General features: G+C 49.3%; 2 protein-coding genes across 5 annotated transcripts in view; one reads left to right on the forward strand and one right to left on the reverse strand.

Annotated features, from left to right (window-relative positions):
- Nucleotides 1-1,093: 1,093 nt before the first annotated feature.
- PLAGL2 (PLAG1 like zinc finger 2) lies at nucleotides 1,094-15,152 on the reverse strand. Of its 3 annotated transcripts, none has more exons than XM_077872688.1 (3): nucleotides 15,003-15,152; nucleotides 9,052-9,425; nucleotides 1,094-6,222 (listed from the first exon to the last, which is right to left on the reverse strand). In XM_077872688.1, exons 2-3 carry the CDS (start codon nucleotides 9,309-9,311, stop codon nucleotides 4,992-4,994), a joined length of 1,491 nt encoding a protein of 496 aa, XP_077728814.1. In that variant the 5' UTR covers nucleotides 9,312-9,425; nucleotides 15,003-15,152; the 3' UTR covers nucleotides 1,094-4,991. The 3 variants fall into 3 exon arrangements, with proteins under 3 accessions (XP_077728814.1, XP_077728815.1, XP_077728816.1); XM_077872689.1 differs by lacking the exon at nucleotides 15,003-15,152 and adding an exon at nucleotides 12,989-13,010; XM_077872690.1 differs by lacking the exon at nucleotides 9,052-9,425 and having other exon boundaries at nucleotides 15,003-15,123.
- Nucleotides 15,153-15,223: 71 nt separating this feature from the next.
- The window catches only part of POFUT1 (protein O-fucosyltransferase 1), a 29,912-nt gene continuing 28,071 nt past the window's right edge, over nucleotides 15,224-17,064 (forward strand). The window contains exons 1-2 of one of the 2 annotated variants that reach the window (XM_077872692.1): nucleotides 15,303-15,436; nucleotides 16,474-16,583. In XM_077872692.1, the coding sequence (XP_077728818.1) occupies nucleotides 16,529-16,583 (55 nt within the window). In that variant the 5' untranslated portion in view covers nucleotides 15,303-15,436; nucleotides 16,474-16,528. Of the gene's footprint in view, nucleotides 15,437-16,473; nucleotides 16,584-17,064 lie in introns of both variants that reach the window. The other variant, XM_077872691.1, reaches the window with a different exon arrangement.

The raw sequence follows: 17,064 nt of genomic DNA on the forward strand, positions 1-17,064 counted from the left end.
GCAAGGTGGATTCCCTTGGGGCCCTAGCCAGGGATCTGAACCCACTGGGGTCTTAACTGAATGTTTGTGAAGTAAATGGAAAGCCAGAGATGAAAGACCAGCCCACTGCCTTTGTACACAAAACACCTGGTACACACTTTAATACTTGTTACTATCCCACAGGCTTCTGGACTCAGGGATGACTTACACTGTGTGGCTATGGCCACTGGCTCCAGATCACACAAGGTCAATCTGGACAAGAGGATCTCATTACCAGTTCCAGGGCTCAGGATGGGGAGGACTACCTTTGTCAGAGACTGGCCAAGTGGCAAAGTCGGAAGCCATGTCAGTCTCTCAACAGTTTGTCTGAACTCAGTGGGTAGGCACAAGTGTGAGCAAGGTCAGGTCCTAGCTGTGTACTTGCCAGCCATGTACCTTGGACAGGGGACGGCAGGTCTTTTCCTGGTCAACCAGCATTCATTCTTCATCCTAACTGGCCCCAATTTCCTTCAAGAAACCATTCATTTTCTCTCTCAGCTTTGTCATGACTGGCTGGTTTGGGGGAGGGCACAGAGGCCCATCAAAGCCGGTGAGACAGGAGATGCCTAGTGGGGCTCTTGTGAACACGAGGACTCCTCTCTCTTTTCTCTTTCTGGCCGGCACTGTGTGAGAATGACAGGGATGGCATGATGGCAGCATTCTACTACACAAAGGGGCGAGTCACTTTGTAGGGACTGAGGATGAAGTCCCAACTATGGAAGACTGGGCCATGAAAGATAGGACTGCTAAGGCCAACCACGTTTGAGGGGCTGAACCAATTCTAAAAACTGCACTACATCTGGCATTTTTAGTTATATGAAATTTCATTAAGCCAATTTGATTTTCCTGACCCTTACATCCAAGTTTAAGTGATAATATGCCACTTACCTCAAAGACATCCTATTAAGATCTTTCATTTCAAAGTACAAAGTTTGTAGGTACTAATGTGAAGGATTGTTACTGTTGGCCCTATACTCACCATCCCTTTGGAGGCTAAATGTCTGGAGTTTCAAGTTCTTCCTCAGGCTCTCTCCAACCCTTTCCCAATCAGACAGGTTCACAACTTCCAAACACATCATTCAGAAGTTTTTAATAAACAACTTCATTATAAAAACTTTTTTTGAAAATGTAATTCTGTAAAACATTGAAAAATCTACTTTAACAAAGATACGCCCTGTGCATTTTCTAATGGCACTTATATTTTACAATTAAAAACCTTGTTTTATATAAAGCCAAAAATACTCCAAGAGGTTATTCACTGTGTTTACAAAGTGCTAGAAGGTTTTTGTCTTGTATTTTTCTCTCTTTAAATAATCTGGCGTTACGAAAGAGTGGCCCCAAAGCCTTGATCACTGGGAGGGAGGGAGGCAAATGAGAAGTGGTGTTTCAGGACTTCTGGTGCCGAATATTCAGTGGAGAGAGGCAGCCACAGAAGTAAGCTTGCATCTGAAGAAATTGGGCTGGAATACTTCTTCCAAACCCCTCCACAAAGGCACTAGATTATCATGGTGAATCCTCCTCCTGTTAGAACCAGAACACCCCTTCCCTTGCCTTAGACCTTACTCTCCAGTGGTGAAGGTCATAGCCAATTCCTTCCACAGCAGGTTCAGAGCTCCAGGAGAGGCCAGGGTGGGGTCCCAGAGGAATCTGGACTTTTCTGGCCAACACCTGCCTAAGGCAAAGTTTCTTATTACATAAATATCCTTGTTAAAAAGCAAAATATTGATCCTGTACAATATAAACTGTTAAAAAAAAATCGTGCTTAACAACAGCTCCTAGATAAGAGGGGAAGTAGAGGGAATGGGGAAAACAGCTACCAAAAAGAAAGGGGGAAAGGGATTCAGACTACTAGAGGAGGCTTAGGGTAGTGGAAGAATTTCAACTTAGGACAATATCTACGAGCAAAAAAGTAATCACGCCTGCTTCCCGGATTTCCATTAAATGCCATTTGTAAAAGGTTGGGGGCGAAACTCATTGGTGCTCCTTTTCCCACCTCTCCCCTCTTTTAAAATGTGCACAGATCCTTTGAGCTGACACAGCTGGGTTAGGTCATCCTCTAGCCCCCAGGACTGCACTCCGCCTTGACCAGCTATGTGCAGGATGGGAGGTGCCTGCCTCCCCCCCCTTCAGGGTGGTTCATCACTGACAAGAGGTTGGAGGAGGTGGTGGGGAAAGGGGACATCACCCCTTTTTTCCTGGTCCGTTTGGTCTCCGCCACATGCCATGGCTCCTGTTCTGGGCAGACACCCCTCAGGCTCTCAGGGCCTCAGTAAAGGTACTGAAGTGGGTTTGGTACTGAGTGTAGGATAAAGCTATTCTTATCCTTTGAACAACCAGGCCAATAAGGCTTTTTTCTTTTCCTTTTTTTTTTCTTTTTAATTTGGGGAAGGGAAGTTTAAGAAGTGGATGGGTGGCTATGGTCCAAAAACAGGTGAAGGCAGATGTTCCTCTGTACCAGCAAAGTTCACAGTGATAGGAAAATTCCTTGTGTGTGGTGAGGGCACTGAAGGAAGAGGGAAGGAGGGGTGGAAAGGGGGGGGGGGGGGCAAGGCCCCAGTTACAAGCCTTTAAATAGTTGCTCTGCCTGTTCTAGGAGTTTCCCAGCATCACTAATGGGTGAGAGAATTCAAGGGGGGACAGGAAAGGGGAGGCAGGGAAGAGTGGACTCCTCTAAGCCTGAGACTTTGTACTCTGTGGCCAGAGACCCACTTGCCTCTATAAACGACAGGTGCAGGGAAGGTGGCAGGGAGCAGGTGAAGAGCTGCTGGGTCTAGTGATGCGGACCAGAGGCAATAAGGAGGATGGCAGCATGGAGTCCTGCTTGGACCCTCACATACCATTTCCTGTAATACGAGTCCCAGTAACATGCACAGCATGCAGGAGGTGGCTGCGTACCAAGGCGGACGCTTTTAAATAAACCTTAGTCCCTGGGACTCACTGAAACTAATTTTTAGAAGCAAATCACCTAGTCTGAATCTAACCTTGCCAGACATATTTATATCTGGTTTGTTTTGTTTCTTTTTAAAGGTATCCCAAGCTACCCTGCCTAAATCAAAACATGCTTGTTCATGCCACATTGCTTCCAATCAAGGGCCAGGGAGCTACATTTTAAGGCTTTCACCTCAAAGAGTACTGGCTGGGCTGAAGTAGAAGCCTGGATCTTGGACCTGCTCAGTTCCGGATGATAAAGCAAAGTGATTTCTAGAAGGGGGAGTAGGCGGACTGGGAGAAGGCTGAGGCAGTTCCTTGGTAGTTTGTCCTGAAACCCTAGTGGAGAAGCCAGCATGAGGCACTGCTAAGAGAAGTGCCCCAAAACTACTGGCTGCGTTTGCAGGAGTTAACAGTAAAGAGGTAGAAGTGTGTTTCTGAATCAGAGTGGAGGTGTCTCAGGAGGGTCCCACATTGGTGGTCCCTGAGAGGCCTCCCTTTGTGAGTGGGAAGAGCAAAGCCCATGCAGAACTGAGAAATGAAGCAGGGATGGGGTTCAGCAGGGCGAGGGCTGTGCTGTCTGTGGCAAGAAGCACCACAAGCCAGAAGAAAATGAATCATCTGTTGCAAGAAGCCCTAAATATTGGGGGCAAGTTGGGGGAGAGGGCACAAGAGGAAGGTGGAATTTCTTTGATGGAGAGCAGAGAGGCCTATGCACAGTGGCCTAGAGTCCACAGTAACTGCAAAGTAGTGGAGAGACAGGGATACTGCGGATAAGAGAAAAGGTTGGTATGGGAGCCAATGACGTACCCATAGGTTAGGACTCAACTATCTGCCCAGCCCTAACTTCCTGAAAACTCTTCTTCCAACAATTCCACAACTTCCTGGAAAAGGAACAAGTAGGAGAGAGACAAATCAGGGGTTCACACCCTCTTCTTTGCTATCCACACCAGCTTAGGACCCGAGTCCCTCCTTCCAAGACTGACAACAGTTCATGATGTTTGGGGTAGGGATTGGGGAATGGGGGTGATGGAAACGGGCATGCCTTTCATTTCTTCCCCTCTCCAGTTCAAGAGGAGGGGGAGGGGTCATGATGTACTTGGAGAAAAACAAAATTGCAGACCTGTGAGAAAACGGCTCCAGTCTTCTTGCCTGTCTTGTGGACACTGCCGAGGAAGGCAGGAACAGACACAGTCATGGAAGATGGCAGAGACTGAAGCAGTCCAAAGTCAGTTTATTTCCCCACAGGGGAAAAATGTGACCTCAAGTGAAGAGAAGTCAGCGAGACCCGACTCCGCCTTGTAAACAGGGCTCCAGTTAACACCAGGTACCAAATGGTTCCGGCTGGTGCCAACTGGAATGGACTGGTGGGAATGGATTCACGACGTGTAAACAATGTTCACTGCAATCATTCTAAGGCTAACAGTTTGGCAAGGGAGGTGAATGGTGTGTCTGAGACGACTGTGTAAACGGTACCGTTGCTGGACAACACTGACTGGAAATGGAGGTGTTGGTACAGGAGGGATGGGGTGGTGGGAAGAAGAGGCCCTCTCTCCTGCCCACTGGCTGGAAGCAGGCGATGGAGCCAAGTGACCCTCTCTCTGCAGCAGGGCCTGACCAACTGCTGTGGGGTCTGCAGGTTGGGACCAGAAGGCGGGCTTCTTGGGCTATTTCTCTCGAGGTCATCCAAAGTGACACCCTCTATGTCTCCAAGAGGTCGCTTCCTTCTCTGAAGAGAAGGAGGTTCTGACACTTTGGAGGGGGAGAGGGCTAAGTGTGGCTCCCGATTCAGATCAAAAAAGTAAAAGTAAAAATACCTGAAGTTCTATGGTATGAGATCTTTTCATGGGGCTGGGGCTCAAGGCTCCTCCTGGAACTGATCCTGGAGCCTGAACCCCCAAACCAAGTGCTCCATACAGATACTGGAATTTTTTCTTTTTGAACCCAGCTCTGAAAGCTCAGCTGCCTTCATGAGGGATGCAGATAGGGTGGGTACAGAGGCTCCCTGACAGAGCCTAAGACTGGACTGAGGGCCTCCTTGGGGGCTACTGGAATGCCTGGTGGAAACGAGGCAGGGTGGTGGTGCTCAGGCCAGAGGTGAAGACAGGAGGCAAGGAGTGCAGAGGTCCAAAGTTCAGTGGTCCCCCAGCTCCTGGGGAGTCTTGAGGCTGAGCTTGCAAAGTGGTGAGCAAGGGCTGTGCCTCGGCCTGGGAGTAGCCCATGACCAGGCCTCCTGTGGCCCCGGGCGGGTTACATGGGGGTAGATTGAGTGGAAGAAAGCCCAGTAAGTGGGAGAAGTCCACATTAGCAGCGCAGAGGGCCTCAGAGAGGTTGGCGGGGCTCTTGGTGAGCAGTGCTTCATCTAGGAGGGCCGCAGCTGCCGCCGGCTGAGGTGAGGCGGGCTGGGGTTCAGCGGACGAGAGAGACAGGCTTCCAGGAAGCTCCGCCAAAAAACTATCCACCTCCACTTTGGGCAATTTGTCAGGCAAGTATGAGGTAGATCCAAGCTGGTATTTTGGAGGAAGCTGAGCTGGGGAAGAGATTGGTGAGGATTCCAGAGGGTAGCTCATACCCATGGGCAGCGTGTTGTGCACCAGGGAGTGTGGCATGCCTGTGCTGGGCATGGTAGGGATGTGGGCACCATACATGCCCATGGGCAACATGCCAGGGAAGGCCTTGGCCCCCATCACGTCCCGAGAGGCCATGCACAGTACAGGGCTCAGCTCTTCCTTCACACTGACTGTGGAGCTGCAGCTGAGTAGGCCTAACATGTCCACTGGCTCTGTCTTGATTTTGAGCAGCTCCTGCGAGTGGCTCTTCTTGACGTGACGTGTCAGGTGGTCCTTGCGGCCAAACCGCTGGGCACAGTACTGGCATAGGAAGTCCTTCCGGCCTGTGTGCACCACCAGGTGCCGCCGCACATCCTTTCGAGTATAGAACCGCCGGTCACAGTGGTCACAGGGGTGCTTCTTCTCCTTGGCACCGCCTGCTACTCGGCGTGAGTGGGCCTTCAGGTGCTCTAGTAGGGCCTGGGTACTCTCAAAGGTCTGCAGGCACACCTTACAGCTGAGGTCACCGCTGCTGGCGGCATGCATAGCCAGGTGGCGCCGGTAGCCTAGCTTCGTATTGTAATTCTTACCGCACTCAGAACAGTGAAGGGCCTCTTTGTTGGGGTCATGGGTCTGCAGGTGATTCCGCAGATGGTCCTTGCGATGAAACATCTTATCACAGTACATACACTGGTGGGGTTTCTGGGCTGAGTGGGTGGCCATGTGCCTGGGGGTAGGGATGGAGGATAGAGGAGAAATAAAGAAGGGAGATCACAAGGGCTGGCCAGACAACTGAGGTGTCCATTAACAGGGAACTAGATTAAAAAATTACAGTCGAGCCATGTGCTAGAACACAAAAGGATACTATGCCAGTCACTATCTAGATTCTCTAGGTGTCCTCACCCACCTGCAAAATCACACATGTACTCCTAGTAATTGCAGCACTGTTTGTAGTAGTTAAAAATCAGGAACAATCTAAATGTCCATCAATATTCACCACTAACAACTGGTGAAATAAATTATGGTAAGTTCATAAAATGACTCAACTTTGTTTTAAAAAGTAAGGCAGCTTTGTATGTTGGGGAACATATAAAGGGAATAAGCTCTTAAGATATATGAAGTGGGAAAAAGCAATGGGACAGAACAGTGACAGAAGAGTGTCTCAAAATGGTACCATGTATAGGAAAAGAGGGAAAATAGATGTAGGTTTGCTCAAAAAGATTTCTGGAAGGATATACAAGAAACTAACAACACTGGTTGCCTATGGGGAGAAGAGATAGGAAACTTACGGGTGTGATGGAGAATTTCATTGTATACCTTTTGGTACCTTGTGAATTTCTGATGTACGTGAATGTATTTCCTTTTCAAAAAATTATATTTAAAAAATTTAAAATGACACAATAAAAGAAAAATGAAATATATCTAAACTTCCTGATCTGAGAATCCCAAAATATAAGGGGCTAAGTCAAAAAAGGAAGTTTAGTATAGTGTGTAATACAATCCCTTGTGAAAACAAAAAGGGAAGGGAGTACATGTTTCAATGTCTTAGCAAGGATACACAAGAAACTGACGCCACCGGACACCTCTGGGAAGGAGAATGGTAGCTTCCAACACGAGGACAATTCATTCTTCACTGAATGCCTATTTGTACTATTTGAAGTATTTGCCATATAAACCAGCAACAATGTAAAAAACTGTTCCCATGGTATACCACCTCAGTGTCCCTTGGTTTACCTGCTCCCATCTTGAGGGACAGCAGCTCAGAGTCCAGGAGTTATAATCTGGAACTCCACAGACACTTAGCAAGACTTTGAGGACCCACCATTTACCAGGCCCTGTGTGAACTGTCATTAACCTTGTTCTCCACAAGAGTCCCAAGCACAGGACAGCCCCACCCACCAGTCAGTAAGTGGCAGAAGCTGAATTTGAACACAGTCCTTTTTGAAACCTGAATTCACTTAGGTATGCCACCAATGTCTCCACTACAGAATGCAGTGATCCTTCCTACCTGGAAGGCATCAAACACAGCCATTACCATCATGCTACGTTTGTGAATGCTCAAACCTGAAGAGTTACTGTGGACCTCCTGTGATATAACAGACATGATAATGTATGAGAGGGAGGTGTTGAGTGATCCACAGTCCAGTTCCTTCATTTTGCAAGTGAGGAAACCAAGACCTTAAGAGATTTAGTAACTCGCCGAAGCTCACACAGTGACTACAGATGGAGTGGGGGCTCCTGCCCCCGCCCAGACCAGGACCTTTCTTGCAGCCTCCCATGGACACCCAGATTGTACTAAGAAAGTCTAAGAGGACGGCCCCACTGGAGTCCACCTAAGACATGGGAGCACACAGAATTAAAGCATTCCTGAGGACTACAGAACTGTCATAAGGACAATCCCGGTCACACACTACCCCGTTACCTGTTTTAGTTCCTTCCTATCAACTGTTTTCCAGACAAGGAACTAAGGCTTTCTGTGGTCAACTTGTTTGTTTACTTACCTACTTGCTATCTGTCCCCACTACTAAGATAGTAGTATCTTATCAAGGTGGGCCAACAACTCCCATCTGCCTGGCTCACTACTCTATCCCTGGCACTCCATACTGTGCCTGGTATGTAGCAGGAGCTCATAAATCAGCGTTGGCTAAATGAACAGATGAAGCGGTGTGCATCGGGTAGTCTATCTCATTTATAAGGGGCATGTTCCTGTTCCTCTGATGGAAAGGCAAGGATAAAATCTGAGCAGCCCCCTGCACTTCCAAGCTGTTCTGCTATATCTACTTTACACCAGGACCTTCACATCCATTTCACTTTATATGGTGCTCTTGGGCTTACAAGTTCCAGAGCAGCTGCTGAACCAGAGGACACCAGGGATTCTACAGAGACAGAAGTAATCATGTGAGTAGCAGGCTCATTCAGAAGATGAGGCACTGCAGGACCAAAGAAACTATGTGAACCTGGGTAAATTACTTCCCCACTCTGAGCCTCCACCTTAAAATTTACAGATGGGGGGTGCCTAGGTGGTTCAGTTGTTTCAGTATGTGTCTTTGGCTCAGGTCATGATCTGATGGAGCCTAATATCAGGCTCCCTTTCCCTCTGCCCCTCACTAGTACTCTCTTTCCCTCTCAAATAAATAAATAAAATCTTAAAAAAATAAAATAAAATAAAATTGAAAGACTGGACCAGAGGGTCTCCTTTTCTTTCTAAAGTTCTTTTTTTTTTTTTTTTTCCTTTCTAAAGTTCTAAGACTGATTCCTGACTATTCTCGCCATTACCTGACAAAGGTGGGGAAAGCAGTATTGACAAAATTGTTCAATCTGGATTGTTCATGACTGACTACTTCCCCATCAGAGTCTAATGTCTGAATACAAATATCAGCATTAGTTTTTAGTGAGTGACTTCAAATGGTTAGTGTTCAGGGTACACTGACGGGCCAATTAACCTCCACTCCTCTGCAGTCCTCTGTCACAGATAAAACCTCATACTCAGTGGAGTCGTTTTGGCTTTGTCCTCTGGGAACCTCAGGGCAGAAAGAAATATGGGAGTGTCACCTACCTATATAGCTTGTACTTGGAGGCAAAAGCCTTGCCACAGTGCAGCTGAGGGCAGCTATACGGTCTCTGCTCTGGATGGGGGAGGCTGTGAGGCCTCAGCTTCTCCCCATTTGAGAAGGGCGTCCCCGAGATTTCACATTGGCACTTCACTTGACTCTCCGCCTCCCGGCCCCGAGGCCTGGGAACTAGTTTCCAGCCCACTTCCTCCTCCTGCTTTGCATCTTGAATCCAGGGGGGGACGCTGGTGAAAAATGTGGTCATGGCAAGACTAATGGCGAAGGGCCATGTTATTCAGAAAGCCTCCCCATCAGCTCCACACGGGCTCTCTGCTCTGTCACAGCCTCCAACGCAGCCTTCAGAAAACAATCTCTTCACCTGAAACATCAGAACACCTGGTGTTAGGGAGCCCAATACCATGAAAACATGGGCTCTGGAGGCAGACAGATCCTGTTCCAATCCCAGCCCTTCTATTTCAAAGCCATGTGACTTTCAGCCAATTACTTAATTCCCTGAGCCATCTCATTTACAAAATAGGCTTAATAAACTCCTAAATAGTAAGGATGGTTTGAGGATTAAATGAGATAATGAATAGAGAGCATTCAGCAAAAAACTGGGCACCTACTAAGTGTTTAATGGTAACTATTATTACTAGTACTATCTAGGCTAATAGTAAACAAGATAATTTGAGGAAGTAAAAGCCCTGAACTCCAACTATTCTCTTCCAAGTTCACTTTTATATCCTTTCCACTAAACTTAGAGATAGCAGCTCCTCCTCCTCCTCTTTACCCTACCTCCTCCTCACCCACTACTTTCCATAATTCTCCTCCTCATGGAGGTGCTAAAGAGCAATAAAATGCCCAAAAGGCAACAGGGAAGGAAGAAGCCTTTGCTTAGGAATTTACACCCTGGAAAGTCAGTCCCGGGAGCCAGATGTGTTTCTCAGCAGAGCATCAATAAGTAGTTCTGCCTAAGGAGGCAACAGCAGACTCACATTTCTCCTAAATGAAGACTGGTCCCATCCTACCCGCCATCACCTCTCTGGGTCTCCCAGACCATGCTTCTTTAGCAAAGCCTGTCCAACACCCCAGGTGCTGAGCGGTCCCTTCCACAGACCCTTGTAGCACATATGTATTTAATTTCTCCATTACGAGCACATAGCATACTTGCATTAGAACTCCAGCAAACTCTGATTCTTTGAAGGGTCAGATCACAGTTCTTTTGTTTCCACACACTTAGCATCTAGAAAAGGCCTCTCAACTTTCTTTTAGATGGGTAAATTAATCATTGAATGCAAGTTGATGCAAGGCTAACTTATGCTCAGAAAAGTTCTGGTTTAATCTGGGGTCACAGCCCTTCCAAAGTGGGGAGCCAATATCTTGAAGTCTGATCCTTTCTCTTACTGAGGCAGGGGGAGGGGAGGGCTGTGAGAAGGGGGAAAACTAGAGCAAAGATGACAGAGCTGTTTTTCTTGACATCAACTCAAAGGAAGAGAGGATGGGAGTTACTGTATGGACTCTCAAAGGGGGACAACAGATCATATTCACACTCACAAACTCATCATAGATTACCAACTGCAAAGCAACTTGCCACAACAGGGGGGATTCCTTTTGAAGAGGTCATGCCAAAATCTGGTCATGAGGCTTTTCCATGTGAAGGGAGCAAAGAGGGTATCTGGGGATTGTCCACGAGAATCTGGGGAGGGCTCCAACCACACAAACAGCTGTGTGCCACAGAATGCTTGCTCAGCTCATTAGCACCTGCTGCTTACAGTGACCATTCATCCAACAGACTGGCCGTGAACGAGATGATGGGATCAGCGGGTTCATGCCCCAGAGAGCTTTGCTCATCATTAACGTGAGCTACGTCCTGTTCAGGAACCATTCCTCTTGTTGAAGAAACATTGCAATGTAATATGATAAACATTTCCCCATCACGAGTGGAGATTTGCCTAGAAAGATCTGCACAAAGGTGGCTGCGTTTTGCATGAGTCACATGCTGGGGAGGGGTGGGCAGCACTAAAAACTAGTCCCACTTGAGCCTTTGAGTCATCGTGGCGTACCTGCCTGCTTCACTATAAATCTCAAAGGCCTCTGACATCTGCCTTTCATGGTTTAAGTTCTTCCTTCTTCTCAAGGGTGGAATTACCTGTTTATAATACCAGTGATTACTACGAACCTTGGAATTGGGTAGAGAGCGAGCACGAGTTTGAACATCTAGTTTGGAGGGAATTTCCCCTACCCTCAAAGTCAAATTCTACTCCCCCTTGTTACCCAGAATCATGCACCTCAGCCTCTGGAAAGCTGGGAATGGCAGCCAGAGGGAAGCAAGTCCCATCACTCTGGCCAACGTGAGAGGGAAGCCTAGCCCTGGAAATTCCAAACAAACTCAGAAAGAGAACAGTACGTCCCCTACCTCCCACACGTCCACCTCTTCTGTTCTCCTGAACAAGCACAAACAAGACACAGCAGTTTAGTATGCTGCTTCTGAAAGAGTGAGTAATGGGCTTCTAGGAAAGAGGCCGGTGGTGGCTAAGGAGAGCTCACGAGGTCGTACTGAGAGAATCAAAGGGGGAGGCAGCCATGTGCCTTCCTTGATCTGCTTTTAATGGAGCTATGGCTTTAAAAGGAAACAGCCAACACCCTGATCCTATTCCCCCTACCCTTTTGGGGGTTTTTTTATCTTTTTTTTTAAAAGATTTTATTTATTTATTCATAGAGACAGAGGCAGAGACACAGGCAAAGGGAGAAGCAGGCTCCACGTAGGGAGCCCTATGCGGAACTCGATCCCAGGTCTCCAGGATCACGCCCTGGACTGAAGGCGGCGCTAAACCGCTGAGCCATCCAGGCTGCCCTACCCCTACCCTTTTAAAAAGGCACAGCGGAAGTCCTTACCTAGAGTCATCAACAGGCTGCTGGATAACCAAAGCTTCCAGTGTTACCTTAGGAGCCCTTTTGGGAATCTAGTCTCTCTCCCTCTGTCCTTTGTCTGCAAACTCCTCTCCTCCAGGAAAATTCCTGGGCCTCTCTCCTTCAGACTTCTTCCTGGGCAAAACTGAAAGAATTCTGCTTCTCTTTCAAAGCCGCTCTTCTGGTCTCACACTCTAACCTTAACAACTGTAGAGAAGCTGACAGAACCTGTTCCCATAAAACAAACACAATCAATCCCTCCCAGTTACTGGTATAACTTGGTATATTTTCATCCAAAGATTCCTTCTGGCGCCTGATCTGAAGAGGGAGGTAGTGTGGAAAGAACCTTGGACTTGCTATCAGGAGGGCTGCCACTTACTGGCTGTGAAACCAGGGGCAGGTTACTGTGTTTCTCTGAATCTCAGTTTCAATTCCTAAAACAAAGATTTACTCCTTACCTAGAACAGTCTCATGGAGGATGAAGTACCTGACATAAAGTGTGTGAGTACATGCAGAGCCGTCTCCCGGGTCTATATACTGTGTCTGCCTCTTTTCCGCACAGGGCCTGAGTAGTACTTCTCCCCCGCCCCCCCCCCCCCCCACCCTTTAATGTCACTTCTCAGGCCTCGGTGTGAGCTTCCTTCCCTTCACAACATCTCCCCAGAATGCAGCCTTCCCCTTTTCCCTCACAGTCAAGCCGCAGCACATCCCCTCTAACCAGTGACCCCTGCGCTCCCTTCCTCCCGCACCACATCCTGGGCTGCGGTTCTCTCACTTTAGGAATCTCTTCTATTATGTTACTAAGGCTCTGTACCCCAAACACAAATGCTTTCTAAAAACTCTCAAAGACCCTCTCTGGAAGTTGAAAGGAGACAAACAGCTCCCTAGTCTCTCTGTCCTGCTGTGTGCCATGATGGCCTGCTGCCCTCTGACGAAACTATAGTTTTTATGGTGTTACATCATCTCTATAGAAACTGTGTTCTTTCTCCATTATTAGCCTGTTTCCTCATCTGTAAAGCTAAAAATACTTACCTCACAGGCTTGTTGTGAGGATTATTTTAGTCAGGTATGCAAAGGGCTCAGCATAGGGCTTGGCTTGCTGTAAGTACCCAACAAAAGGCAGCTATTATCTTTGCCTTTGTATTGAGTTGCACGTTCCCATCTAACCTTCTGCTGCCAGCAGGAAACTCTCCTAACCTTCCCAAAACTGTGGAGGAGCAGCCCCCATGCAGCAAGGAAAGGGTTAATCCCTAAGTGTTCTTAACGAGAGAGACCCATGGAGGATTAACAGCTCCACTTCAGTGACTACCCTAAAATAGCTTTTATCCCTCCAGCCCAAGAGCTACTTGGGGATCTGAAGAACTCAATTCAACACCTGCCGAGGAGGAAACACACCCGGGAACACACCCTGGAACGTTCCTTAGGGTGGACAGAATCTTCCCTTAAGCAGAACCCAAAATAGCAACTGGGAAATTATAAATAGACTGTGAGAGGGGGAAAAAAAAAAACAACAAAAAAAAAACAGGTCTTGACCTGAGCACCAGAAACCAATCCAAATGACACACTGACTGGCTGGAAAAAAGTGAGAAGGAAAGGGGGGAATGGGAAGAGCTGCCCGCCTCCCTCCCTCCCTCACACACACTCCAGTGGTGGGAGAATTAAATTACAGGGAGGCCGGAGAGTCTCAATGACTTGCATCATTCCAAGGGACATCAAACAGGATTAACAGGGGTTGGATTTACTCTCGGGCTGCTAGTTCTTCTGTCACTGTAGATGGGCCCTCTTTGCAGTCCCTTTGATTCACTCTTTCCTCCCATTCCCGCTGCCTCCCACTCCTGAGGAGGCCTTGAGCAAATGGCTGCAACTCACTACAGCCCCATTCTCATTACGAGGAAGCCTGGTTGGACACCCCTAAGGACTCCCCCTCACTGTGGGGGGCAGGGCTAGAAATCCAAGTCCAGACTCTATCACAGTCCCAAACTAACAGGTGGAAAAACATACAAGCCAGGAGACAGGCTACTCTTGCAGGTGAAAGCACCAACTCCCCCACACGTTGTCCCCTCATCTTCCACCTTACAGGTCCCTTTCCCCCCACCAAGCTGGGGCCATAGCCTGCGGTTTTGCAGGGAATAACCAGGCTCCTCTGGCAGCTTTCAGATCACTCCACTGTGTGGTGGAAAATGTTCTATTCCCCTGGAGCTGGGAAGAGATGGGAGTGGACGCCTGCCAGAGAAGGGACAGAAATTCAGGTAGAAGTCTGGGGGAGGTCTCAGGGATGGGAAGGAAGGGAAAGTATAATAAAGAATCATTAGCAAGTTAACTGAATCTCTAAGGGACCTCCCCCTCCCCCCGCCCCAAACAGAAAGGGATGGGGGATTATGAAGGCTGGAGGATTCCAGGGATTGAAGATAATTAGAAGTGAATTCTCTAAGTTTCAATGGTCTCAAAAGCGTAACCAGATGGATGATATCTAAGGTTTGGGAGTATGGTGACTGAGGAGGGAATCATAGGTAGAGCTTATTGGGGTTCTCCAGAACCAGGTATTTGACGGAAGCCTCAAAATGGGTTATGTGGTTCTGGGAAACGAAACGGAGAGTAAAAAGCCGAGTATTTGGAGCAGGAAAAGGGGTTATGTGGGTCCGGTAGGCGTGTCTGAGGGGAGGGAGCAGGTGCAGCTTATCTGCGTCCCCCAGACCCGGGTCCCTGGTAAGGTCAGCAGCGCGTTATCTGGGTCTCCAGGGAGCCTGGGGGTTCAGGAGTAGGGGACCCTCAGGGGGGAGTCCCCAGGCCTCGGTAGGGAGGGGGCCACTGGGGTTTCCTCCGGTCCCACGACCCAGGTATCGGGTCCGCGGAGAGATTTCGTCACCCCGGGGCCTATCTGGGTCCGAACTGGCGTGGAGGGGGCCCCCGGTCGGGGGTGCGGGCGACCGCGCCGTGGGGCCCGAGAGGAGAGGCGCCGCCGCTCCGGGTGCCGGGCGCGCGGGCGCAGCGAGACGGCCTCCCGCCCCGCTCCCCGCCGTCCCCCGGGGCCCTCGCCGGCACTCACCGCGCTCGGGGCCCCGCGCTGCGGGCAGGGCCGCGCTCGGGCTCCGCCAGGCCCGCTCAGGCCCCGGTAGTGGCGGCGGTCGGGCCATTGTGCGGTGCATTGTGGGAGCCGCGCGAGCGGGCGCTCGGGCCGTGGAGGGGGCGGTGCCGCGGGCTCTCTATGATCCCGCCCGCCCGCGGGCTAGAGAGGCCGGGGCGGCGCGCGGGCGGCGCGCGGGGACCGCCGGGAGCGGGGCGGACGCTCGCGCCCCTCCTTCTCGGCCCGCCTTCGCACCACCGCGCGCTCGGGCCCCCGAGCCGTCATGGGCGCCGCCGCGTGGGCATCGTCGCCCCTGCCGCTGCGTGTGTCTCTCCTGCTGCTGAGTCTGCCGCTCCCGGGGCTGCCCGTGGGCTCCTGGGACCCGGCCGGTTACCTGCTCTACTGCCCATGCATGGGTAAGGCCTCCCGAGTCCTCTGCTCAAATGGGGAAACTGAGGCCCAGAGAGGCGAAGGCCCTCTTCCGAGGTGCCCAGAGATGCCTTGACATGTCCACGAGGGAACCCCAGCGTGGGGGCATGGCCTGCTGCTCGCCTCTCTGCCCCAGTTCCGACGGCCCTGAGGGGCCTCTGCGTCCAACCTTCCATTTGGCAGATGAGGAAACTGAGGCCAGGAGAGGTTATGCGTCTTGTGAAAGGTTTAAGCCAGCCCAGAGTTCAGTAAATGGAATTAGTGGGGCAGGACTTGATATCATTGACTCCACGTTGGCTCTGGACGATTCTTTCATCGTTCAACAAATATTTGTAGGATCCCTACTCTGTGCCCAGCCCTGTTTAATGTTCTGGGGATACAGCAGTGGTAAGACAGAAAACGCCATGCCCTTGGAGAACCTTCATCATCGCTGGGAAAGAAAGACGATAAAAGATAAGCATTAAAAAAAAAAAAAAGTAATTATACATAGTATCTTAGAGGAGGACGAACGCTATTGAAAAATGAAACAGAGAAGAGTTAGGGAGACTCTAAAAGCGACAATTTAAATGGGGTGGTGGATTGTCATCGTAAAAGGCCTTCCTTCTTAAAACCCTCCAGACTCCAGGCCCTGGTGATTTGGCCCTCTGCCCATCATTACCACCAGTCCTTTCTCCCCATGTCCCTGAGCTGCAGCCACTCATATTCCCTCTCCTCCTCACACATACTCAGGTCCTGACACCTGTGCTTTTCCCACTGACCGGAACACCTTCTTCTTCACTTCTGCCAAATGAACTCCTTCCGTTTCTTAGGTCTCAGCTTAAATGTCACCAGAAAGGACTTTGATGACCTCAACACAAATAACCTCCATCTTATTGTTCTCCATCACCAAACTTTTCCCATTTCTTCCTTGAAATTATCAGAATTTACCACAATACACTTATTTTACGTGTTTAATGTCTCTAGCTGGACTGTGAGTGCCTCAAAGGCAGAGACCTTATCCTTCTTGTTGAATCCTGTATTCCAGCACGAAGCAGAGAACCTCGCACAGTGCAGCCTCTCAGTATTTGTTGAATGAATGAATGGACGTCATGCTGAGGATAACGAAAAGTATCAGACAGGGCCCTTGCACCCAAGGTATTCACAGGCTGAAGAAACAGGGAAGTAGGAAAGGACATTTGAGGAAAAATAAAAAACCATAAATAGCTCCAATCCAAGGTGGGAGGCAGAGGAGGGGATTGAGTATAGCAGAGGGTTGGTGAAAGGATCCCAGTGAATGAGGCATTGGAAGGATGCCTGGGTGGCTCCGTGGTTGAGCATCTGCCTTTGGCTCAGGGCATAATCCCAGTCCTGATTGAGTCCCACATTGGGCTCCCTGTGAGGGGCCTGCTTCTCCCTATGTCTGTATCTCTGCCTCTCTGTGTCTCTCATAAATAAATAAATAAAATCTTAAAAAAAAAAAAAAAAAGAATGAGGCATTGGAGTTGGCCCTTCATACACAGATGAGTGAAGATAAAGGTGGAAGGGTCCTCCTGGATGAGAGAACAACAGGAGCAAAGGCATAGGGTCCAGGTGGGAAATGTAGAGCATGTCTGGGAAAAAGCAAGGAACCTGGAGC

The sequence above is a fragment of the Canis aureus genome, chromosome 26 (assembly GCF_053574225.1).
Source record: "Canis aureus isolate CA01 chromosome 26, VMU_Caureus_v.1.0, whole genome shotgun sequence".
In the NCBI taxonomy this organism is placed as follows: Eukaryota; Metazoa; Chordata; class Mammalia; order Carnivora; family Canidae; genus Canis; species Canis aureus.

Coding starts and splice junctions, on each gene's coding strand:
- PLAGL2 (XM_077872688.1), bottom strand. CDS start 9,311: ATGACCACATTTTTCACCAGCGTCCCCCCCTGGATTCAAGATGCAAAG. Junction 6,223..9,051: donor TCCAAGTACAAGCTATATAG/GTAGGTGACACT, acceptor CCCTACCCCCAG/GCACATGGCCACCCACTCAG.